The 26653-nt window shown below is 43.2% G+C and overlaps 2 protein-coding genes across 2 annotated transcripts; one reads left to right on the top strand and one right to left on the bottom strand.

The window, feature by feature from the left end:
* The first annotated feature begins 16061 nt into the window (after nt 1-16061).
* Nucleotides 16062-22699, top strand: LOC132469013 (nucleotide sugar transporter SLC35D1-like). The gene is made up of 12 exons (XM_060066925.1): nt 16062-16268; nt 16563-16596; nt 16694-16780; nt 16927-16994; nt 17101-17172; nt 17318-17386; nt 17614-17716; nt 19078-19170; nt 20406-20473; nt 20673-20751; nt 20867-20949; nt 21367-22699. The coding sequence occupies exons 1-12, from the start codon at nt 16153-16155 to the stop codon at nt 21470-21472; spliced, it is 978 nt and encodes a 325-aa protein (XP_059922908.1). The 5' UTR covers nt 16062-16152; the 3' UTR covers nt 21473-22699.
* A 525-nt stretch (nt 22700-23224) lies between these two features.
* Nucleotides 23225-26649, bottom strand: si:ch211-121a2.4 (transmembrane protein 205). The gene is made up of 4 exons (XM_060066963.1): nt 26568-26649; nt 25419-25569; nt 24757-24920; nt 23225-24399 (listed from the first exon to the last, which is right to left on the bottom strand). Exons 2-4 carry the CDS (start codon nt 25516-25518, stop codon nt 24097-24099), a joined length of 567 nt encoding a protein of 188 aa, XP_059922946.1. The 5' UTR covers nt 25519-25569; nt 26568-26649; the 3' UTR covers nt 23225-24096.
* Between the last annotated feature and the right edge of the window lie 4 nt (nt 26650-26653).

The raw sequence follows: 26653 nt of genomic DNA, 5'->3' as shown, positions 1-26653 counted from the left end.
CATTATTACTGAACAGAGAAGGATCTGTAATTATGTTTTGGTTTTCCCGGCGCAGATAAGAGAAGGAAGATTCTACGCATGCGCTCAGACATGGCGGTGTTGTGTAATAGTGTATCACAGCACCATCTAGCCGTCTGACATGCATACCCAATCGAATTCCACACACTTTTGCGTCACCATATGCACGCAGATTTCCTCCCGAAAATGCTTGTCTAAACGCGGAATAAAAAAGTAAGACGCGACGCCACTTTTGCGTCATGTGTTCAGACGGTCATCATGTAAACGTAGCCTAAGTCCACCAACACCTATGCCGCTAACAGGAAATCTGGCTGATAACTGGAAAAGGTTTAAGCAGAGATTCAGCATATGGCAAGGAGTGTCATAACTGCGGGAAAAAGAACCACTTCTCAAAATACTGCAAAGCGGACGCCTTTAAGAAAAATAAGGTACATGCAGTAGAAGAGGAACCTAAGGAGTTCTTTGTGGATGCAGTGCATATAAAGGAAGTTAAAGATGAAGAAGAATGGATAGTGCCATTGACTGTTAACAAGACTATCATTCCATTCAAACTGGACACGGGTGCCTCAGTCAACCTCATATCTGTGAATGAGTATGACAAACTCACTGTGAAAAGCAAAATATTCCCTGTGAAAACAAAAGTGAGTGGATACACTGGAGAAAAAGTGTCGGTCAAAGGAGGCTGCATTGCAACATTCGAACACAGCGGTAAGCAAATAAAAGCATTGCTGTTGATTGTTGATATGAGTGTCAAGCCAATATTGGGATTACAAGCATGCCAACGACTAAACCTTGTAAAGAGAGTCTTTGTAGTCTCATCTAAACCTGCTAATGATCATGACTCACTCATGGAGGGATACAGTGACTGTTTTTAGGGGCTTGGATGTTTACCAGGGGAATACAAAATTCAAGTTGATGAAAATCTGCCTCCAGTAGTTCATCCATGCAGAAAAATGCCATTCAAGCTGAGCGGAAAACTCACAGAAGAGTTCACTAGAATGCAGAAACTAGGAGTGATCAAGAAAATTGATGAACCTACATCATGGGTCAGCTCACTGGTCGCTGTGGAAAAGCCCAACGGAAAGCTGAGAACGTGTTTGGATCCAAGGGATCTTAACAAAGCAATCAAACGAGAACAATTTAGGTTGCCGACAAGAGAAGAGATCATGGCACAGTTTGCTGGAGCTAAGTGGTTCAGTAAATTGGACGCGTCGTCGGGGTTCTGGCAAATGAAGCTAGATGAGGAAAGCTACAAGCTTTGTACTTTCAACACGCCAGGGGGAAGGTACAGATTCTTACGTCTGCCATACGGGATCCTGTCAGCGCCAGAAGTCTACCACAAGAAAATACACATGATCTTTGAACACATACCAGGAGTCGATACCATGATGGATGACATCATCGTGTGGGCGTCCAGCCGAGAAGAACATGATGTGCGACTGAGACAGGTGCTCGAGTCGACCTGACACGGCAAGTAAACTTAAAACTCAACAAAGACAAGTGCCTGTCTGGAGTAATGTCATTGAAATTTGTGGGGGACGTAATCTCTGAGGCAGGGATTAGTCCAGACCCAAGGAAAACGTCAGCCATCGAGAACATGGAACGTCCCGAAAATAAGGATGACGTCAGGAGGTTTCTAGGTATGGTAACTTACCTTGCAAAGTTCATACCTCAGCTGTCAACAAAGTCAGCGCCACTCAGGCATCTCCTGGAGGAAAAAAATTAATGGACATGGTCACATGAACAGGAAGACTGCTTTAAAAACTTGAAGAGAATAGCCTACTCACCAACGAGCCTGTGCTCAAGTTCTATGACCCGGAGAAGAGCACACGGATTACAGCTGACGCGTCATAGTACGGACTAGGGGCAGTATTGCTACAGTTGCATGACAAAGACTGGCAACCTGTCGCCTATGCGTCCAAAGCGTTGACATCAGCTGAAACTAGATATGCACAGATCGAGAAGGAGCTACTAGCCAGCACCTACGGATGTGAGAGATTCCATCAGTATGTATATGGTCAAGCTTTTGAATTGGAAACAGACCATAAGCCACTGGTGTCAATCATGTCAAAGCCACTCAATGACTGTCCTATGAGGATACATCGCATGATGATACGGCTGCAAAAATACGACGTGACTATGAACTACACACCAGGCAAGTACAGGTTCGCTGCATGAACACAGACATCGGCCATAATACGGCTTCTTGTGAAGTGTGTCTCAGATACAGACCCAAACAGCAGGCAGAGCCGCTGATGCCACACCAAGTGCCGAAGTACCCATACTACAAGGTTGGAGTTGACTTGTTCGATTGCAATGGAAAGAATCATATTGTGGGTACGGACTACTTTTCTAACTATCAAGAAGTTGCAACATTACAGTCCACAACCAGCAGAGCCGTAATTGCTTTTCTGAAGACTGTTTTCGCGAGACACGGAGTCCAAAATGAACTGTTTTCAGATAATGAGTTTTAATCTATGAGTTTTAATCACCACACGTCAAGCCCAAACTACCCAAGGTCAAATGGACTTGCAGAGAGCTCAGTTAAGATCATCTAAGGAATAATGAAGAAAGCACATGACGGAAATGAGGACTTTCACAAAAGTTTGTTGATCTACAGGAGCGCGCCACTGCAAAATGGCCTGTCACCAGCCCAGATGTTGATGGGACGTTGCATTCGCACTAATCTGCCCATGCATGAGAACCTGCTAAAACCAAAGGGAGCAGTGAAAGTAAGGCAGGCCAAAGAGGAGGAGAAAGTGAAGCAGAAGAATAGGCATGACAAAAGTGCAAAACAGCTGCCTTACCTGAAGCCGGGGGACAGAGTCCGCCTTCTGGACTACTCGACAGGAACGTGGACACAGCTGGGACTTGTACAACAGGAGGTTGCACCTCGTCCTTACTTCATCCAGACAGATCGTGGATCAGCCCTGAGGAGAAATCGGGTGGACATCCGTCTACAAACTAACTGCTCCGAGACTGTCACAGAGCCACCAGAAGTGACAATAACAATTCGGGCAACAGAGACTGTCCGAGTTCCCTGAATACTACTGACTCTGGTCAAACCGTACCCAGTTCACCAGCAGTGAAACACAGACAAAGCAGGATGGTTAAACCACCTGTGAGACTGATAGAATCCTGCTGATGGAGTTATGCACTATGGGGGGGAAATATATATAAAAAAATAATAATAATAATGGAAATAAATAAGTGAATGTATGTAACTGTGGTTATGGCAGTATCATTTATGTTTGGTTTTGAATATCTTATGGTACGGCCACACCAAACGCGTTACCCACGTAACACCGCGTTCCCTAATTTTTCCATAGGGAACCATTGGTTTACTCGCGTATGAGGCGCGTACATGCGTTACATGCGTAAAAGCAACATTTTACTCGCGTTAGGGGCGTATGAGGCGCGTATATATACGCGTGTACATATACGCGCGTACATATACGCGCGTACATATACGCGCGTACGCGAGGAGTTCAAAAAATTGAACTTTTTACGCTCATACGCGTGATACTTAAGGTGCGGCCACACCAACCGCGTTGCTCGCGTTGGACACCGCGAGTACCGCGCCTAACCTGAAGCTTGACCGGTGTGTGGTGGTTCAACGCTTCCACCGCGTCACCGCGCCACCGCAGCTAGATGAGTCCATGTCCATGCAAGTGAACGGAGCGTTCCCTCTTCGTCATAACTATCAAACCAAACATCCTTCACTGAGCAAAAATTATGAAATTAAAATGCACATTTCTCGCTAAAAATGTTTCCATAAACGCATTTAATGGCGTAACTATGTAACTATTTCCACCCAGAATAAAGAAAGATGTCGGCCGTGGCTGCGCTGGAGTCCGAGGTAGGAAACCCAAACGCCGCGTTTGGGTGCATGATAGAGTTTAGATCGGGTTAGATTAAATAATCTCGGATATAAATAACACTAATCGGGTTAAATAACTTCACATGGTGTGTCTGGTGTGTTTCCAGCATTCGTAGTGTTGATCAGCAGAGAAATAGTCCGCCAAGACTTTGAGGTTGCTGAGCAACCAGAGACTCTGTCCATGCAAGTGAACGGAGCGTTCCCTCTTCGTCATAACTATCAAACCAAACATCCTTCACATTCACCGAGCGAACATTCTGAAAGTAAAATGCACATTTCTCGCTAGAAATGTTTCCATAAACGCATGTAATGGCGTAACTATGTCACTATTTCCACCCAGAATAAAGAAAGATGTCGGCCGTATGCTTCTGTGCAAGCTCACTACTCTCTGCCAGTGACGTCGGGTCAAGCTCCACGCTGATTGGCTACCGTGGCTTAGCGTCACGCGTTGAAGCGGTGAAAGTTCAATTTTCTGAACTCCGGGCGTTGATGCGGTGGGCGCGGTACTGCGTTTACGTGCGTAATTACGTGCAACTTCCGCGCCTAAAGCCCCCAACGCAACGCTTCACCGCGTGTACCGCGCCTAGACCAATGGTTCCCTATGCAAAAATGACGATTTTCAACGCCCTTACCGCGAGCAACGCGGTTGGTGTGGCCGTACCTTTAGGGGCGTATGAGCTGCGTATGGTACGCGTTTGGTGTGTTCGTACCATTACACTGAGAAAGCAAAGATTGATGCTTACGGTTAATCTAAAGTATTACTTCAACAAATGTTGTTTATTTGTTGTTATGTGGTAATGCAGTTACTTATTTTGAATGCATTCGTTTAGAAAGAAAATGCTTTACTTCTAAAGGAAGGGAGATGTGTTAATAAGGTTTATTGGACTACGTTACCCATGAGGCTTAGCGCCAGTTAGAGGGAAATAGCCTAGTGAGAGCTATGAGCGTGTACAGATGTTGGACTGCTAATGCAATAAAACATGGCTAGGAACTAAACATGCTGCTGCGCCCGGTTTGTCATATATATGGAACAAACATAACACATGGTATAAAGATAATTATAAGCCTTTAATTGTTATCCAGCCATTTTTGGCAGAGACACGATCCTGTTCCCCCACTTGTATTGGAGTGAACGGTGTTACACCGAATTCGGCGACCCACCGAAAAGAGTGACCCCAGGGGGCGCTGTTGCATATTTTCTGCAATATGCAACAGTTTAAAAACATACATAAAACATAAGATCTCCCCCCAACCAATTACCTTTTTATTAAAAGTGCTAAATAAATACATTTGATTGATTTGATTAGCATTTTACAGACCCATACAATGGATAGGGCGTTTATTACGGTCCTTCACCGTTGCTTCTTTACCCATAAAAAGCTACAGTCAGTGTTAAATTACGCTGATTTACCTTTGAGCATTTCCTATTATAGGCTACTGTGTAAAGCTGTTTAGAATTAATGTTAGTATCAAGAAAAGAAAGACCAACCGGTGGGGGGAGATCTTATGTTTTATTGATGTTTTTGTTATAATGCACAAGTGCATGTTGCAGAAAATGTGAAACAGCGCCCCCTGGGATGACACTTTTCGGTGGGTCGCAGAAATCGATGTAACAACTGCGATATCTACTTCTGGGCCCCTTGAATCGAGGGGCCGTCCACAGCCCGTTTAAACAGCTGCAATACCAGGCTTAGCCGCTGAGCACTGGTGGATTGCGGTAGTGTGCAATGCTCCTGGGGGCTTGGGGAGAGCAGGCCCCCAGGAACAGTGCATACTTCCGCAAACAATTTCTGGATATCAATCAAAGGCTCCTAATTATCTTTATACCATGTGCTAATAAAATGTAAGTTTTTTCTTTACAAAACGGCACCTCAAGGGTTTTATTAGCCGTTTTATTCATTTACTTTTTGCAGGAGAAGGAGGGGTGGGCAGCTGAAAGGAGTTGAAACAAATGTTTCGGCCCGGAATCCAAGAGGGCTCAGTGCACGTCTCCCTTAACTTCTCGTGTCCGAGGTTTTTCCTTTTACTTAACATGAATGACGTTGATGGTTTTTAGGCACTGTGTTGACTTTTTATCACTTAAAGTCGCCGAGAGGTGTGTAGACAGACCTCTTTCTTATGATGCTTCAATGCCAACAATGCTAGACAACGAGAATATTTCTGCATCTGGCACATCATGCACTAGGGTGTGGCTGGCTCCCATGATGCAGAAGCAAATCTCTCCTTGATGTTGCCCTGCACCATTGAGCACCACATGTGTGTATGTGTGTGTGAGTACAAGACATGATCTGGCAGAGACTGACTGGAGAGAGAGGATTTATATAGAGGGATCACAGGTGAAGGTAGTTGGGTTAATTAGGGGAGATCAGGGTGGACCATGACAGTATCCCCCCCGGCAAGGGACGGCTCCAGACGTCCTAGATCGAACAGGGAGGGTGGAGGGGGCCCGGAGGAGGGTTAGAATTCCTCCGAGGCATCAGAGGTTGCGTCCTCTGTAGACGAGGTCGACGCGACACCCGATTGCCTTCTCCTCGAGAGGTCAGAAGAACCACCCGCAGATGGAACCGTAGCGGGCGGACGAGAGGACGGGGCAGGTTGGTCAGGATGGGACCGGAGGGGGGCGGAATGGGAGGAGCCAGAGGGCTTTCCTGGACGGGTTTGACCCTGGAGACATGGAAGGTTGGGTGGATCCTCATGGAACGAGGAAGCTGAAGGCGTACCGCCTCTGGGTTCATGGTGCGGGTTATGGGAAATGGTTCTATGAACTTGGGGGCCAGCTTGCGGCTCCCCACTTTAAGGGTAGGTCACGGGTGGAGAGCCAGACCTTCTGGCCAAGTTGATAGGCAGGGGTCAGCATGCAGTGTTTGTTTGCAGCAGCAGCGTGGCAATCTGCAGACTTGGAGAGAGCAGTGCGCGCCAGGATCCAGGTGCGTCGACAACGATGGATCAGGGCTAGAGCCGAGGGGCAGGAGGACTCCTTCTCCATGTTGGGGAATAGGGGTGGCAGATACCCGTAGGCGCACTGAAAGGGAGAGAGGCCGGTGGATGAGCAGGTAAGGGTGTTATGCACATACTCTACCCATACCAGTTGGTCGGACCAGGAAGCCGGATTGCGGTTCACCAGGCATCGGAGGGTGGTCTCTAGATCTTGATTGACCCTCTCGGTCTGTCCATTGGACTGCGGGTGGAAGCCGGAAGATAGGCTGGCGTTAGCCCCGACTAGGCTGCAGAATTCCCTCCAGAAGACCGAGGTGAATTGGGGCCCCCGGTCAGAGACGACATCCGTAGGTAACCCATGGAGGCGGAAGACGTGGTGGAGGAGCAGTTCTGCAGTCTCCCTGGCTGAGGAGAGTTTAGTAAGGGGGATGAAATGGGCCAACTTAATAAATCGATCTACGAGGGTAAGGACGTCGGTGTGGCCCTTGGATGCAGGCAGGCCAGTCACAAAGTCCAGAGAGATATGCGACCAGGGACGATGGGGAATGGGCAAGGGGTGCAGGAAGCCGGCAGGTGGGCGGAGAGATGGTCTTATTCTGGTTACAAACAGGACAGGCGTTGACGAAGCCCCGGACATCCTCTTCCAGTGACGGCCACTAGAAGCGCCATCGCAGGAAGTCCCGGGTCCACTGGATGCCAGGATGGCAGGTGAGCCGGGAAGCATGGCCCCACTTGAGCACGTCGGAACAGAGGTGTGCCGGGACAAACAGGCAGTCAGGGGGACAGGAACTCGGAGCTGGCTGGTCCACAGTGGAGGTTCGTACTCTCTCCTCTATCTCCCAGGTGACGAGGCGACTAGGCAGGAAGCTCGGACGATGGTGGAAGGCTTGACCGTCTCATCGGGACACTCGGGAACTGTCGGGAGAGAGCCTCAGGTTTTAGGTTACGAGAACCGGGTCGATAGGACAAGGTGAAGTTGAACCGGTCGAAGAACATATATACTTTATATATACCGGATATACTTTATGTTCTGGTGATCGGTCCAGACCAAAAACGGAACCTTAGTTCCTTCTAGCCAGTGCCTCCACTCCTCCAAGGCCAGCTTCACCGCCAGAAGCTCCCTCTCCGAGGGGGTTAGACAGCGAGAGAAAAAGGCGCAGGGGTGGTTTTTCTGGTCGGTGGAAGAACGCTGGGAGAGGATCGCCCATACTCCCACACCGGATGTGTCCACCTCCACAATGAACTGCCGGTCGGGCTTGGGGAACTGAAGGATGGGGGCGGTGGTGAAGCGGGTCTTGAGGGTCTCGAGGGAGTTTTATGCCTCGTTAGACCAACGGAAGGGGACCTTGGGCGAGGTGAGGGCCGAGAGGGGGGACGCGTTGGAGCTGAAGCCTCTGATGAAGCACCGGTAGAAGTTGGCGAACCCCAAGAAATGCTGCAGCTGCTTGCGTGTTTACGGAGGGGCCCAGGAGGTGGCAGCAGAGACCTTGGCAGGATCCTATAATGTATCCCAGGAAGGAGACAAAGGGTGCATGGAAATCGCACTTCTCCGCCTTGACGTACAGGGAGTTGTCTAGGAGGTAGCGGAGAACCGACCGGACGTGGGTGACGTGTTCCTCTAGGTTGCGGGAGAAGATCAGGATGTCGTCCAGATAGACGAAAACAAACTTATTTAACATGTCCCGCAGAAGGTCATTGACGAGCGCTTGGAAGACTGCCGGGGCGTTGGTCAAACCGAAGGGCATCACCAGGTACTCGTAATGACCTGTAGGGGTGTTGAAGGCCGTCTTCAACTCAGATGGTAAGCGCTCCTAAGGTCGAGCTTGGAGAACACCGTTGCCCCCTGGAGCATCTTGAAGGCAGAGGAGAGTAGTGGAAGGGGGTAACGGTTCTTTAGTGTGATGTCGTTCAGACCTCGGTAATCGATGCAGGGCCGTAGGGACTTGTCCTTCTTGCCCTCAAAGAAGAAACCTGCCCCAGCGGGTGACGAAGCGGTGGTGCCTAAACGCTGCCCATTGCCCGCTGCCGAGGCGGTGGTCCCTCGGCAGCGAGAAGAGGGCCTCAAAAAAAACAATCCTTTTCTCCTCCATGTCGTGGTTCAGTCTACTTCAGATTGATGTGGACTTGGAAAAACCACAGACAACGGAGAACCCGACGCAGTCGTTTGAGATTCATAATATCGTCTGGAGGCGCAGAGCTTTTGGCCGTGATAATATATATAATATGTAGTGGTGGGCATAGATATTCTTTTTAATCTAGATTAATTTTGGAATTAATCTAGATTAATCTAGATTAAAGTGGCAAACGGCAAAAAATCCTTTCGTTTACCTTGACAGCGGTCAATTATACTTGGCAACGGTGAATTATCAAATATAATTCACCGCCGGAAGTTGTGAAGTGCCCATGCAAGTGAACGGAGCATAAACAAAAATAATTGACAGCTGAACGTTGGGAATGCCCATGCAAGTGAATGGAGCAGTCTACATCATTGAGAAGCGCCGTGTAATAATCCATAATAATGTGAGGTTTACAAGTTAAATATTTGAAAGTTGTAGAATAAATTAATATAATTTATATTGGAGTTTATTTGCTAGAAATGTACTTACAATTTTTAGTCAGTTAATCATTTACATATTTATGTTACGCAATTATTACTTACATATTTACATGTTTACATATTTAACACAATCAGGATATTCTGTTGAATCTGCCGCTCTGATTCCCTCACGTTTACCTCAGTCTAAATTCTAGCTTCTGATTGGTTAGTTCAGTCACGTGATGGGTCCGAACAAGGAAGTGTTTGAAAATAGATTAACGGCGATATTTTTTTTATCCCCGATAAAAGTTTTGCGTTAACGCCGATAACAGCCCACCACTAATTATATGATGTATAATATGATATTATTTAGATATAGAGCTTCAGGACTCCCGCTGGAGCACCTGGAGTGTTCTAGAATATTACAAAACACGGCCAAAGGCTGTGTGCGCCTCGCCATTGCGATACCCACTGTAAACCAGTCCCTCCAGAAAAACGTCATTATGCGATCGCATAATTCAACGCATAATCAGCCAAAGTCTGCATATTCATGCAGGGGCCCCATAAATTGCAGATTTCCGCGCAAAATATGCGGGCTTGCATGATTTCATAATCCCTGCGTTTTCGTTGCAAAAAAGTCACATATATCTTAGCAGATAGTTGAAAATGTTGCGTTTTCTTCACACAAGAGTGTTACGGCTCAAGACAGGGTGGACCCAAACGCACGGCACAAATGACCACAGACGAGGACGATAGCAATTGACTGGTTTATTGCTACACAGATGGTTAAAGGTGGTGCAGGTGGTGGCGGTCCACGTGCCGGGAGGCCCGAACCGGGGTTGGAGGAGTCAGCAGGCAGCCGAGCCGACAACCACACCCGACGACAGGGTGCAGATGGAACTCCGGCAGCAGAGCAGGGTCTGAGAATGGACGTGGTGGAGATGACTGGTAGGGGGACAGACGGATTAGGAACGGAGACTGGAACACGAGTAAACGGGAATACAGAGCTCGAAGAATCAAGAGGATACTCAACCGGGTAAGTAGAACTGACGATCCGGCGAAGAATGTTTGGAAGGCTGGGGTATATATGCTGGGTCCTGATTGGAAATGACTGTCGGGTGCGGGTGATCAGCGTGCCTGGAACAGCTGGAACTGCGCGGCCACGCCCCTGCACATGAAACACTGAGACAGAGACAAACAGGGACAGACAAGACTAACACAGAGTGAACTAGCGGAAGCGTAATTACGCGACGTGAACGTCATTGGAAAGTTGCATTTTTCCGCAAATTCCCGCAATTTTTGCAAGTTCCCGCAATTTCATAAAATTGCATAAATATGCAGCATATTTCATCGCATTTTTTAACTGGCTCGTAGTGGTTGTAACTCTACCATGGCTGATTTTCGGGAACGTCTTCAAATACTTGGTTAGGGGCCCACTAATATCTATATTAAAGCATCCATAAAGTAGCATGCAATGGGACCTTTAATAGTTCCATGAGTGAGAGTGAGACACAACGAGATGGCGACTAGCCGGAAGATAGGCTGCGCTTGCCGACATTCCTCGGCTTGTGTAGAAAAAATATGAAACAAACGTGGTGTAGCTTATTAGGCAACCTTTTTTTGAGGCATAGAGACAGTACCCGCGTTTACATGGACACTTCTGATCCGATTAGATTTCTAATCGAAATAGATCTATTCCTATCATGCAATCCGAATGTACTGTATATACATTTACAAAAGTGGTAAGCATACGTCCGTATGTCTCTCGCGCACAACCGTTATGTTGGTCTGGACTTATATGATATATGTAAGGTATAATGTTGTACAGAACGCCGGTCATTATCGGGAAAATAGGCCCGTCAGGGCGAACCGGACCACGACGCAGAGTGGAGGTGTCTTGCTCCGCCCTGAAGGGTATTATTTTCGATAGGGACCGGCGACGTTCTATACATTATCCTGCTTATTACACGGCTCCTTGCCGTAACGAAATAATATCTTAACGGCGTCTTTTTACATTTACCATCATAGTGTTGATCAGCAGAGAAATAGTCTGCCAAAGACATTGAAGTCGCTTAGCAACCGGACACGCTGGGGTTGATAAGTTACAGGACTACTTGCGGAGTGTTAAGAAAGATGTGAATCAGGCAAAAAAATCCACTTTCAATCTTTCATAAGTCATAATTTTAGTATCGTGCAACACTATAACAGACTGTATTCACATGTAAAACACTGTATTCCCATGTAACAGAATATATTCAGAGGTAACACACTGTATTCAAATGTAATAGACTACATTCAGAGGTAACACACTGTATTCACCTGTAACACACTGTATTCACATGTAACATAATACATTCACAGGTAACACATTGTATTCACATGTAACAGACTCCATTCAAATGTAGCACACTGCATTCACATGTAACAGACTACATTCAAAAGTAACGCACTGTATCCACATGAAACAGACTGCATTCACAGGTAACACACTGTTTTTACATCTAACATTACACATACCACTGTAACATTCTTAATTCACAGTTAAAGGTCTCATGCCATGCTATTTTATGGATTATTTTACATAGGTGTTAGTGGGCCCCTAATACAGTAATAAAGACAATCAAGAAATTCAGCCTTGTGCAGATTTACAGCCCACTCTTACTACCTCGGCTCATTGTGGGAATCGCCAGTCCCACAATGAGCTTTCCACAAAAGTGCTGTTTTTTAGAGGCGGGTCAAGGTGGAGGGTGGGGGTGTGGCCCTGAGCAGCTTGCGGCCACGGTACCATGCGCTAGTGTTTACAGTGGATGTATCGCAATTGCTCGGATTCATAATATCATCCGGAGACGCACAGAGCTTTTGTTCTCTAAATATTCTGGAACACTCCGGGTTCTCCGGCGGGTGTCCTGGAGCTCTATATCTTAATAATATTGTATAATATATCGATATTTATCTGATATAATTTATATTATTATTTATTATATGATACACGTGAACCTCCTAAGATGGCGCAAATTGATCTGTTCGCTATCTCGGGATATTGGCCAATATCCCTAACCCGACTCCGCCAAATGGATTGATTCGCATTTGCTCAGCATATCAATCTGGGAGCTCCCGGAGTGTTCTAGAATATCATATAGAACACGTCCAAAAGCTGTGTGCGCCGGATGATATTATGAATAAATTACTGCGTCTCTGGTAGTTTACTACATCATTGCTTCTTTCGTGATCGTGTGATCTACCGGTCACACGGTAACGTCAAAAATCCATACCGTAGCGCAAATTCACACCGGTGTACTCTCATACAGAAGTTCCTACCACTAGCACTGATCTGTAATGTGCTTGTAATTTTTTAGAGCGCCCCCCCTTACACTTCCTGCTTTAAATGACGATAAAATCCTAATTTTATGTCATTTAAAGCAGGAAGTGTTCGAGGTAGATACGGATCTCTCCTGTCTCAGGGGAAAATGAGGGAAAAATATGACTGGGTTTCTAGCGATACAAAAGGTGCGTTCATCGTCCTGGTGATAACGAGACGGCTCACCAGTGATCACGCTCACGCTTACGCATGTTCCCTACATTCAAGTTTGCATGCCTTTATTTCTTTAATGCCTATCACCTACTATCCTTTTGCTTTTATTCATGAGAAGCACATACAGTATTGCCACTGTATGGAAGGCAACACTTGCCCTTATCTAGAGCTAGTTTACCAGTACACCAAAGTCGATGCCAACAGACGGTTACGTCAATCAATAGTAAAGTATGTGATATTATGGTTGATTCTTTTATATTGTAAAATGTTCATGTTCCGCCATGTTCATGCGCGTCACTAGTAAACCATACATCACTACCTCGGCAAATCTAATTTGGCCCCAGTTGCCGAACGGAAGTAGAATCATAAGAGCGTCACGAGGTGTAGTTCACGAGAACTTTTCGACGTCGCGAAAATGTTTTCCCCATAATTTCCAGCGATGTGAACGCACCAAAATCTCAATACAAATGGGTGAAGTGTCCCTTTAAGCTTATTGAATTAACCATTTTCCCTGGCAGAGTCATCAGTACTTTATGGTAGTGTCTAGCATTAAGTTATTCTTCCCATTCCCTTTGCCAGTTTTGTATGATTACAGATTTAATTATGGAATTGGCTTCACCCTTCCCCATTGGAACATTAATTCCTATATATTTATTTTCCAGAATATGTTTTTTCGCAATTTTATCAGCCTCTTCATTTACTTTAATGCCCATATGAGCTGGAACCCAACAAAATTAAATAATGATTCCAAGGTTTCTGATTTGTAATAATAAATGTCTAATTTCAATCACCAACTCTTCCCTTGATAAATGACCTGTGTCAAGGCTATGTAAAGCTGCCATGGAATCTGTACATATAACAGTTCTCAATGGCTTAACCTCTTCAATCCACCTAAGAGCTATTATTATCCCAGTCATCTTAATAGAATATACAGATAGAAAAGGATTTAACCTATAACCATATATTTTGTTAAATTCTGGAACATATATCCCAGTGCCCATTTTGTGGATCTTTTGATCCATCTGTGTATATTTTAACATATCCATAGAAAGATGTTTTCTGGCCATATGCTGCAAAACTTTGTTCATTTGGATACTCTTTCTTTACTTCCAATAACTCACAGTTAATTTCTGCTGATGGAAGAATCCAGGGGGGAACAGCACTTAATACCAATGAAGGGCTAAATTCAGTTCTTTAATTCCATATTGTTCTGCTATACTGTTGATGCTCAAACCAAACCCTTTTGATTTTGTTTGGTATATTCCCAGCAATCATTCAGAACTGGGATTTCAGGGTTATTAATACTTCCTACCAACCTTACCCAGTAAGTTAGGGACAACTTAGTCTAACTGTAGATTATTCTGCTTCTATTAATGAAGCACTTGTTGGGGTAGTTTTAGTAGCTCCTAAAGCAATTCTTATAGCTTTGAATTGAATCCTCTAAGTTTTCTTAAAGAGGTTTTGCATGCTGAACTATAAACTACACATCCATAGTCTATGGTAGATCTTATTAACGCTCTATATATATACATCAGAGACTGTCTGTCTGCGCCCCAACATTGACCAGTGATCATCCTCATTAGATTTAGCACCTTTTTACATTTTGTTTCAATGTGCACTATATGATGTTTCCATGTAATTCTTTCATCTAACCACATTCCTAAGTAGTTAAATGTCTTCACTCTTTCAATTGATTGATTGTACTGCAACATAATTTTGTAACTTTCTGTAACCTTCTGGTAAAGAAAATAATCTTTGTTTTAGGTATGTAAAACTTAAACCCCCAATCAATACCCCTTTGTTCTAATACTTGTAGATCTTTTTAAATAGCTGTGGTAATGTATGTTATGTTTCGTCCTGTTTTCCAGATGACAGCATCATCTGCATAGAAAACCCTTCATTCCTTTCTCCTATTTTTTCAAACATTAACCATAATATTGAATAATATGGGACTAGTGGCAGTCCCTTGAGGAATTAAACTTTCAACCATAAACTCCTTATTCATTCCATTAGGCCTACCGACTTTGACTCTTATTGTACGTTGTGACAGAAAGTTTCGTATAATTATACATACTCCCACTGATTCCCATTTCATTAACAGACCCTATATTTCCAGATTGTGTCATAAGCTTTTTCAATATCTAAAAACACCCACCATGATCCCCATAACTAGCGTCTTCTCTATTTCATTGCTGAGTTTTACTTACTTTGTCTGTAGTTGATTTGCTTTTCCTGAACCCTTTGTGATATTATTTGGGTGGACATTTATATTCAAGAAAGTCATTTAGTCGCGCCACTACAATTTTTTTCATTCGTTTTCTGGGTTGCTAGCATCCTTTCCTGGCTTGGGAAATGGAATAATAGTTACACTTTTCCAGATTTTTGGTAGTTTACCCTCATTCCATATCTTATTGAATAGTTTAAGAAAAGGTAAAGTTATAATCATTACATAAAACATATGTTATCACATCCTGGAGAAGAGTATCCTGTATTACCTAAAACCCTTTTAAATTCTGATAAATTAAATTCAGTATCTAATATTGATATGTTCCCCTCTCTGGAATTCAGAATGTCTTTGTTATATTTCAGAATCTCTTCCTTTCTTTTCTTAAAACAATCATCCATATGGCCACCTTTATGAATCTGCAAATTCGTATCCAAGCAAGTTGGCTTTTTCCACATCTGATTAAAGTGGGAGTTTATATGTACCTATAATTTTGTTTAACCATCGTCCACATGTCATTCAGTGTAGTTTCCCTTCAAATTGTTGAACAGAATTGCCTCCAAGATTCCGTTTTTGCTTACTTGATAACTTTCCTGGCCAAAGCCTTTTTTCTTTGATAGTCCATAAGTTTATCCATTGTAAGTGTTATACGCAACATTTTAAAAGCTCTGTTTCTGTCTTTTAACAGCTTCTGTACATTTCTCATGATTCCACCATGGAGATTGTATCTTTCTTTAAAATTGCCTATCATCAATTCAGGTATATCATTGATGTAAACGCGTGTTCCGTTCAATAAACATTGGATGTATTCGTCGTTAAATATTTGTCAATGCAGTATCATATTTGTAGGTTAAAACTAATTGCAAGTTATAGGCAAATAATGTGTTTTAATGTACAATAAGCATAAGTCTTGTATTTGTTTATTGCAGCCTGGGCGGAAGTAGCGCGACGTCAGAGAGCCGTAGTACGTAGCTCGCGCTCAGTGATGGAAGGGACAGAAGAGGCACGGAGGTAGGGATGAATGTATGTTGGGGATGGCGGACAAATCGGAACTCTTTGTAAAGCTGTTGGCTGCTGGATTTTACGGCATCAGCTCATTTCTCATCGTCGTGGTGAACAAAAGTGTCCTCACTAACTATGGGTAAGAGTGGTTTTGGTGCGCCTCGTGTATTGGTCCTACTTGTAAAGTATCCCGTTAGCTAGCCTAGTTGGATAGCGGGGGCTAGCAGGGCTACTACTAACTTTGAGCTGTTCTGATTAGTTTGAGGATGCGGTGCTGGATCTTAATATGGCGCTTTATTGATAGTAGGCAATAGTGAGAGTAGCAGTGACGTTAACTTACACATATCCCACAGTTCTCTCAGATCGTACATTTACTTTTTTGACTTTACTCTGTTAAAGCAGTAACCTAATATGTATACAACTGTCCTAACAGGTTCCCATCTTCCATATGTGTCGGGATTGGACAAGTAAGTAGATGCGTTTTATTTGTTCGTCGTTAAAAATGTCATAATTGAACGTGTACCATGACTATGTAGCAAATTGTGTTATATTGTGAAACTGCAGATGTTCGCGACAGTGGTTGTACTATGGGGGGGCAAGGCTTTCAGGGTGATCAGCTTCCCTGACTTCGATGAAAGCACACCCGGCAAGGTGACTCAAATATTACCTAAATTGTCTCTTGTGTAATGTACCAAAACAGTTATGAAAATAATTCCCCCTAATTATTCAGTTCAGCTCAGTTGACATAGTCAGCATCACTCTGCATCTGAATCTTTTATATTCCATCCTTTTTACAGACTTTTCCTCTACCTCTCCTTTACGTGGGAAACCAAATCACTGGACTATTTGGAACTAAAAGGCTAAAGTAAGATATTATTAAGGTTATACCTGAAGGCCACACAAAAATATTCAATATTTTTTAAATGGAATATGTATTTACTTAATTCTAATAAGGTCTTCTCTGTCCCCAGCCTCCCGATGTTTACAGTCCTCAGAAGATTCACTATCTTATTTACAATGATGGCTGAAATATTCCTGCTAAAGTAAGTCTAGCTATGCTGTTTAACAAATACCATTCGGCTGTACTTCTAGTCACTTTCTCATCAAATGAGACTCAATGTAATTGAAGTCTATCCCTGTATCATGAGATTCACTTTAATTGGCCCTTCCCCTTGTTGCCATTGCTAGAAAGACATTCTCCAGACCCGTCCAGATGACAGTATTTACAATGATCCTTGGGGCGTTTGTGGCTGCAAGGTGAGGGCTATTAAATTTGTGTTCCAGCCTTTAATCCTACTTTCAAAAATATGTGCTGCAGGGTATTGGGCGACATGATAAATGCCTCTCTCCTATCCCGGTTTAAAAGTTTTTAAGACCCCTGTGGCTCAGGAACTTATGCTCAAGGCTAAATTAAATAGTTTTTTGGAGGGGGTAAAACATCCCTTGTATTTTGAGTTTTTTTCTGTGATCCCTGTTGCCTGTAGTACTGACCTGTCGTTTGACCTGGAAGGTTATGCGTTCATTCTCATGAACGATGTGTTGACCGCCATCAACGGGGCCTATGTCAAACAGAAGTTGGATTCCAAGGTATGTGGCACCACAACTTCTTGGTCAATGACACCATTGTATGTCAATGGTTTTCTTTGGCACCGGGCTGCTGTTATTGAATTTATACAACTGGACCTCTGTCATCAGGAATATGCATCCAAATCCTCTGCATATTTTATAATACAATTTTAAGGGGTATATATATTTAGTTAGCAAATATTATTATTAGTATACATCATCTTGTCCCCCTGATATAATTCCTAGTGTTATCCTGTTGCCTCTGTGATCCTTGCTTGACAAATAGCCTTCACTGGGATCAAGTGTCATTTAACATGGGAACCGTGTTGCTCAGATTGCAGCAGGGCAATAGACGAGGTCCACATATAGACAATTATTTCATTAGTGAAACGCCAATAGACACAAAAATAAAGGTGTGTGTGTGTTGGGACTGGGAACCGTGCAGGGGATTTAAGGGCGCACTCACACTAGGCCATCTGTACCGTGCCCAAGTCCGTTTCACACCTGTACCGTGCTCAAGTCTAGATCGTTTGGCTAGTGTGAGCACGCCAACCTTACTCCATTCCGTGGCCTGAGCACACTTGGGAGAGGTGTGCTCAGGCCACGGTACAGATGCTAATGAGCCGACACACGCACGCCGCATGGCTACGCAACCTGAGCTGGATGACTTGTAGTCCATGCGACCCTTCTTTCCCATTAAACAATAAACATGACGGCAAGCGGTTCACGTTGGTACAAGGACGGATTAACATGACCACAGGCCCTAGACACCAACCAGCCATGGACCCCTAACAACACGCAAATACATGCACTGAATTTGGTTGCATGTATTTATAACTCATGCAATCCACAACAACACACATTATAATGCAGAGAAAGAGAGAGTGTAACCTCGCGGCTGCGGGCATGCATAGTGCCAACCGCTCGTCTTAACAGCAGAACATGGAATCTGTCAGGTGAATATCATGACATTAGTTGATATTTAAAAAATGGACGGTAGTTTAAAGTTTAAAAAATGGACGGTATTTGTTGTACCAGGGCAGTATCTTTAGTGTCTTCGTACTTGAGCACGGTACAGGTGTGAAATGGACTTGGGCACGGTACAGATGGGCTAGTGTGAGTGCGCCCTTAGAGCAAGTTGTGAGCAGGAGTGATTGGTTATAAACCTACCGGGCTGATGTTAACTAGAAAAATGTTGGCTGGATTGGAGATGGTGTGGTAATGCAGTAGGCAGACTGCAAACATCTGTAGTCTAGTTTAATAGGAATGTTCTTGACCTGCTTTGAATAAGGGTCTCTGTTCTGTTCTCTAAACCTCATCCCTTTTGGTCCCATTCCCTTTCTGGCACCGCCCTACCTCTCTCTCTTACCTCTCTTTCACAGGAGTTGGGAAAATATGGCTTATTATATTATAATGCATTATTTATGATTATTCCCACACTGCTCTTGGCCCACGCGACTGGAGATGTTCAGAGGGTAAGCAATGTATTGTTTGTTTGTGTTTTGTTTTAGGCTAAGAGTCTTTCTTCTTTTGTTTACTTGTAGATTAAGCTTGTTTTAAATCGTCCTACCTTCCTACATTGTAATAACGTGTACCCCCATTCAATTGAATACAATCCTAAAGTTGACAAACCTTCTGGTAATGGGCCTTTGGTAGGTTCTCAATACATTTATAAGTGTATTTTCGTCACTGCAAGCTCTTAGAGCAGCCGTTGGTTGATCATGGTTGGCAGAGCTGAGGCTTTGCCAAACCCTAGAACGGGAAGGGCCAGGGAGGAAAGAAGGGGAGGGGTGCAGTGAAGATACAAAGCTCCCATTATCCAGCAAAGTAGAGTTCATACACTCTCCTGCAGTTTATGACCTGCTTCAACACCTGTTAATATACCAACTACTGCCTTCTTGATTACTTATTTTAACAGACATTTGGGACATTTGTTGAGACAGCACCATTGGCATAGAATGTAGCGTTTTTAACACTTAATGGGTTTGGAGAATGATCCCAACGGGCCCACCTATGCAAAAAAAAATGTACACGTGTATTGTAAAATCTTTCAGAATCGTTTGCCTATTGCCATTCATTATATTTTTGTTTATTAGCCAACCACCAAACAATCATTCCGATGAAGCGCTCCCTCTAATAATCCATTTCATACCCTGCAGTTCAGACAAATTGCAAACCACAAACATGTTGGGACTGTTCTTTCTGCTTTGTGCCATGCCTCTCTCTGTTCAACAATTTTCAGATAGAGCATGTGCCATCACATGTTGGCAGGCTCTGTGGTGCTCCGATATCTCAGGGTTATCAAGCATGCGTCACTGCTGAGATATCAGGATCATTGGTTTTTCCCTAGGACTCAAGAGTGTAAATGGGATTTCCTTTTATATAACGCATCTTAAATTGGATGTGTGCTGCATACTGAAATTTTGTAGCATGACCCAAACAATTTATGGAATTGTAGTGTTTTAATGGAGCAAAGAAGTTCAATACTAGACATGTAAATTTAAAGACATTATTTTGCATCTGTCCTGATTAGGCTGATGCTTATCTCTATGACTGGGATCTTCTTTGTGCTGAGGTCATCATAAAAGCATGGTTGCCAATCCCATGTACCTTTACCACTTGCTGGCATAGCAGTAACTTCTGTCAATGGATGGCCATCCAGGCGGATCGTTGGTTCTGTATTTTGAGCTGACAGACATTCTCTCCCCAGGCAATGGAATATGACGGTTGGTCAGACAGGCTCTTCCTCACTCAGTTCATCCTCTCCTGCATCATGGGGTGAGTGTGTGTGTGAGATCAAATATGTCAAATCAAAACATGTTTGTGACCCAATGCAACAAATGCATTTAAAACACACAAATTAAAATATGTCCCTATTATCCCTATTATATTAATATGTAATGGCAGTAATTTGGGCCGGTGTGAGGATTTTCTAATGCATTTCATTCTAATTAGTTGTACCTTTTTGTATCTGTAGGTTTGTTCTGATGTATTCCACTGTGCTTTGTATGCAGTATAACTCTGCTCTGACTACCACAATCGTGGGCTGCATTAAGGTGAGCAGCAGGGGCCATGAGGAGAATTGAAGCACAATGTTTTGTCATCCGGGGGATCAGGTGGCCCCGGCATGCATGTCTCTTGATGATCCCCTTGTCTGTCTGTCTGTTTAAGAACATACTTGTGACGTACATCGGAATGGTGTTCAGCGGGGACTACATCTTCTCGTGGACCAATTTCATCGGCTTGAATATCAGGTATAGCGTTATTGCTGGATTCGTCTTATTAACGCTGTATTGAAAGTTCTCAATTTGCCTTGCGTTTTTAATTTCCCATGCATGTTAAAACAACTCCAGCAAGCGTACAGCTGGCAAATGTTGTGCACATTGTTTTGTGGTTTTCTAAGCTACATCTCCCAGGAAGGCAGCTGTTGTTCATAGGCGCAACAGGCCATTTTCAACCCATCCAGCAGGTAGCCCATGTCTCGTATCATGGCACGAGGAATTCCTAATGAGCATGCTGGTTCTTGTTAGAGACCCAGCCCGGCTTTTATGACCTGCTCTCTGTGCTCTTTCCCCCTCACCGGACCTCACTCTGACCACCAATTAAGAGGGACTATAAAGGCTGCTATCGATCTGCCTACAATCTCTCAATGTGTGTGTGTTGTGTTCCAGTATTTCGGGGAGCCTTGTGTACTCCTACATCACCTTCACAGAGGAGCAATCCAGTAAGGCCATCGACCTCAGCAAGCTGGAGATCAAGGGCAAGGTTGTAGTTTGACAAGAGACACTGGATACACACACGGTCAAAGGAGACGCTTTGTATTCTTCTGGACGGTTCTGTATTTATTGAGTACCTCATTCCTGGTACTTGGAGAAATGGGGTGTCTTGAATAGTGTAAAAAAAATGAGGCCTGGCAGTCATTTCTCGGATTGCTTTGTTCAGGCTGCATAGATTACAAAAGGCAACCTGGAACGATGGGAGTTCATGAGCCTAAATTCTAGGGGCCTTTTCCAGCCAGAACCTGGTCCAGTATTCTTGTTTTCTTTTTAAACAGTATTTATTTTGTTTTTATTGTAGTGTTCCGGGCAGTTTTTTTTTTAAGTGGTTGCATAAAGGGACATTCAAACTACATTGCAATGTTTGCAATACAATGATGTCAATGGAGCGGACATTCATAGACTCGTTAGACCAACAGAAACTGTTCAAGTTGAACTAAAATAAATATTCCTGAGGACAGGAGAAATCTGCTGGATAATTTTACTTTAAATGTAGATGTTTATAGGTGTTAGGCCTGTAAGTAGTAAATTATATTTTCATTTAAAGACACAATCCTTCCTTTTCCTTTATAGTATAGTATGGTTAGCTGGTTACTAAGAATGTGATTTAATCTATGCCTTCAAATCGGAACAACAGATCTGGATATCAATGGCTAGATTCTCTTGATTCTAAACTTTATAGACTTTTAAATGTAATTTGAATTGGTAAATGTACTGTTAAATAGACAGTGAGTACTCTACCAAAGGGTGTTTTAGGATTTTAATATCCCATTTAAAAGTTAGGATTGTGACTTTAAATGTTGTTTAAATGTCCTTTGGTAGGGATAAGCTCTTTCTAGGTGTTTACAATGGATTGGTGGTTACTGATTCTCTCACAGGCTGTTACTGGTCTCTATGATGGGAGGACATTGTTTTTTGTCTTTTCATCAGAGCCTTCGTTTTTATTTACTGCACTCTAAAGTGTTTTGGGATTGTTAAAGCTGTATTGCTTTTTTCTAAGAAATATCAGTATGAATTTTCAAGGTATTACTGTTTTTTAAAAGGTCAGTGTGAAAACTGTTAACATTTTACAAATGCCATTTGCGATTCAGGACATAACTGAATGAGTTTTTTTTATTTAGGATATTGTTATTGACACTGTTCTCTTGCATATTAATTATGGACTTGAGGCTTGAAGATGCAAAGCCAAGATACTTTTTACTTCATAAATAAAAATTTCAACCTTAAACTATCTAAGTTTTGTAATTATCTTTATGTACAGCAATTTTCCATAAACGCCCAAATTGTGTGATGAATGTCGTTAAAAGGACATGAATGTAATAAATTAATTTCTGATCTTTCTTTAGAACATTTTGTTTCATTGTCTTACATTTTATTTGGATTGTTAGGACTTAAAAGATTCATCGCAAGTGGGACTACTAGGTCATTCTGTACACAGCCATCTGTGCCCGTCATCGAATGAGTAACAGGCTCACGTAAACCAATTGACATGCCCAGTTTATCCAGCCATTGCAACATACTTTTTCAGCCATTCCCACACAATAACACCTATGGCATACAGGTGTTACAGTGGCAAACACCTATGGCATACAGGTGTTAATGTGTGGGAATGGCTGAAAATTAAAGTGTGTTCCGATGACAATATACACATACACGCAAGCTATTTAAAAACCTTTTTTGTTGTGAAAATGTTTATTTTGCATTGTACTGCCAGCATGGCCCATACCACATGTTAGGCACAAATAAGAACATCTTCAGTCTTAAATTAAAATAAATAAATAGCAATAAGTAAAGAGATTTAGAAATCCTCTGTTGCCTAAAAGTTATTTGGTGCCAGTGTTTTCCGTACAATGAGGTATCCACCTGGGATCATCTTGCTTTCTCACACTGCATTCCCACCAATTCCCCATTTCCTAAAAACACATGAAAAGTGGTACAACCAATAAGTACAGATATCAAAAGATGTGAACCATCCCATCAAAAAAAGCTGTTCTGGGAGTGCATAAAAATAGGTCCCAGAAATGTAGGGATGCTTATACGTTCCGGTAAAACAATTCACCAACATAAAGGTACCTTGTAAATTAGCAACCATAATACAAGTATTCTCTTAGTAATTGAAGACCAATCACCAGATCGATTATTGGTTCATATTCACCACCAATAAACAAAACACTTGACTCATCGAAAGACTGAAGAAAACAAAACTGAGAAACTGCAGTGACAAAAAGCTGCTTTGTTCCACCACATTGTGTCGAGAGATATAGTAGTCAAACACGTGCTTTGAGTGTTTAGGACTCCCCCCCGGTTGTTTTTAAGGTGCAGTGCAAGGGGGAATTGGTGCACGAACACAAACAAATAGAATAAGATAGTAAGAAGTTCCTCTTGATTAAGATTTCTTAATAAAGATATTCCTGGTGAAAGGTGAGACACAGGTAGACCGGCAAGCCTTCATTCCTTTTGTAACAACCTGGAGCCCTTTCAAAAGAAGAGCAGCTTCTGTTGGCCTTAGCATGGCTATGGAAAAAAAACAGAAATTAAACCCCCTTGATAGGACGTGAAAATACAAAATATGTTTTTTATCCAACCCCCCTTTTAAAAGAAAGCAGCTTTCGTGTCTTGCCCCTTTTACAACGTAACCAGATTCTCCGCCATGTACGATAGACTGCAGAAGTTGCACGCAATGCAGCACAGGTTACACAGGGAGGACAGCAGTCTATACAGCCACAGGCGGCTGCTGAGGTGTCTGTATTTGATGTCCGTCTCGCACAGCTTGGCGTACGCCTCACGGTTGGACGACTGGCCGATATCCTGGCCCAATCCGCATGATTGCTCGATCAGGTGCATGTCCGCCATGATCTCCGAGGTCATCTGGCCAAACCATTGGGCGTTGACCGCTGCCACCGTCACTGAAACGAACAAGATGAAGATCTGAGGGAAGATGGATTTAATCGTTAATAACCGGAGAGCACAAAGGGGGCAGGAGGATAGTCTTCTAGTTTTAAGGGTGGCTGCTATGCATGCTTTCTCTGGCTGTCGTCTGATGTGGCTGTGGTCTCTGGGCCAGCGGAAAGTTCCTAGTTCAGCAAACATTTGGGTGCACACTGTCTACCTGTGGGCACCCCTGAGCAAGATGCCTAACCCCCAAGCTTCTCATGAGATCATTTAAATCCACAACGATTCACTTGAATATTTGAATAAATAAATCTGCGAAAACGAATTAATGATAAGAAAAAATAACACCCATGTTTTCACATATCGTGCATCATCTTATATACGTCCACACACCTGAAAAGACTCCCTGTCGGTCAGCATGTCGCTGGGGTGATATATGGCGTAGATGGTGAGGTTAAAGAAAGCGCAGCCTGAACCCAGGTGAAGATAGAAGGGGACCAGGCGGCTCTGAATGAACCCATAGGTATGTCTGTTCAGGTGGTTGTCCATCACAAAGCCTGCCAAAACACACACACACGTCAGCAACCCCAGTATTCAAAATAATTTGTACAGAGAGGAAAATCATGTATTCATGCATATGGCTATCCTGTAATCTGGGTTTTAAATACACATGGGGGAACCCATTACAATGTGAGTTGCTTTTCGTCTGGTTTCCCGGCAGTCAACGTGCAGCATTCAACTTGGTGATGGAGGGTGACAGTTTGGGTACTCTGCTGCCTCAGGACCTGGCTGATCCCCACTACATGTCAGGTATTTCTTTTTATGAATTATTAAGCTAACCTTTTATATTTAGATTTCATTCAAACTGTTAGGAGGGCTTATTGTTGTTTTTTTCAAATCATCAATATCCTGATTGAACCCCTTCCCCCTAGCTAGTAGCATGCAAAGTTAATTATTTCAGAGGTTACAAAATGTAAATCGTGTTTGTAAAGGTCCAAGAGTCCTGGTATCACCATAAGGAAACCATCAAGGGCGTGTGTAAGTCCAGTCCTCACTTGATATGAACGTGACCCAGATCTGCATGCCCCAGTAGGTGGAGAGCAGCAGGAGCTGAGCAAGCTTCACAGTGTAGGTGGGCTCCCAGTCGGTAGACATCCTTCCTTCTCACTCTACTTAGATCCCGATGACAGTCAAATGTGTGGATGGCTAAAATATGGAGATACGTAAATATGAAGTTTACAATCAATGTATGCATTCCTATAATGAGTTCGACACAATGATGGCGGCCTTTAAAAAAAATATATATATATATTGTTGCAAACAGAAAATTTACTTTAATTGTTCTGTGATTCCCACAAAAAAAATTCACTGCAAAGTATTCATCTTAGGGATTTGCTACTTCAAAGGCAAACGAGATCGGTGGAGGGGTCTGTCTGTTCCAAATTGCACCTACAGGGACGAATGTGGTAGGCTTTAGAACTTCTTCAGCAACGAATATGCACATGTCAAACGTGTTGTAGGTTACAATACAGTAAAGTATATAGGCCTATATGAAATGCTTTTTTCTGCATGCATTTCAGTTCAAAAGAAGTCCATCACGCCTGCTATGTGAAACAAAGCTTCAAACGAACAAATCGGCGCAACTCCACTATTCGCGTAATGGGAATGCATAAAGGTTGGCTATACAAAACTACAGCGAGGTACCAGCCGACTTCCGCATTGTTCTCAATCTTTTTTTACTCTTGTTTTGACCTACCCACTTTAGACCGGTAAGAACGGGTGTTAAATTGCAGTAGGTTATCCTGTATTTCAATTACATTCTGCTTTGCTAAATATATAGGCCTGCAACTATGGCCTTTACCTCAAAGTTGAACTAAAAGTACATAGGCCTACTGGACGACACCCTTCAGCCGTGTTTCCCTCTCAACAGTACGCTGCATAGAAAAGGGATTTCCAAAGTCATATTCCTAAATCTGACTTGAAAAAAACTTTGTTGGCCTACCGACAACCAACATTGAAACCGAGCAAACCAATGAAGGAAAAGCAAAGAACACACATCAAGAACCTTCTCCTTGTTTAGAGACGTTTTTGTTGAAATTTAAAGGACTGTAGGATTCTTTATATCCAAAACAAAATGAACAGAAATAGATGCAAAATAAAAAACACGACGCGCACAAATAATCTTTCCATCTCACATTGCCTACCGTTTTTTTTTTTCCAGTTCCAGTTCAAATTCGGAACGTGAAGCAACAGTTCCAGTGGCTTCACTGGTTCCTATGAGTGGTGTCAT

The sequence above is a fragment of the Gadus macrocephalus genome, chromosome 12, assembly GCF_031168955.1.
Source record: "Gadus macrocephalus chromosome 12, ASM3116895v1".
NCBI lineage: Eukaryota > Metazoa > Chordata > Actinopteri > Gadiformes > Gadidae > Gadus > Gadus macrocephalus.
Note: the sequence above shows the minus strand (reverse complement) of the source record. Positions and strands in the feature narration are given on the sequence as shown.

Coding starts and splice junctions, on each gene's coding strand:
- si:ch211-121a2.4 (XM_060066963.1), bottom strand. CDS start 25,518: ATGTCTACCGACTGGGAGCCCACCTACACTGTGAAGCTTGCTCAGCTC. Junction 24,921..25,418: donor CTGGGTCACGTTCATATCAA/GTGAGGACTGGA, acceptor GTGTTTTGGCAG/GCTTTGTGATGGACAACCAC. Junction 24,400..24,756: donor CCGACAGGGAGTCTTTTCAG/GTGTGTGGACGT, acceptor ATCTTCCCTCAG/ATCTTCATCTTGTTCGTTTC.
- LOC132469013 (XM_060066925.1), top strand. CDS start 16,153: ATGTTGGGGATGGCGGACAAATCGGAACTCTTTGTAAAGCTGTTGGCT. Junction 16,269..16,562: donor AGTGTCCTCACTAACTATGG/GTAAGAGTGGTT, acceptor CTGTCCTAACAG/GTTCCCATCTTCCATATGTG. Junction 19,171..20,405: donor CGACTGGAGATGTTCAGAGG/GTAAGCAATGTA, acceptor TTCTCTCCCCAG/GCAATGGAATATGACGGTTG.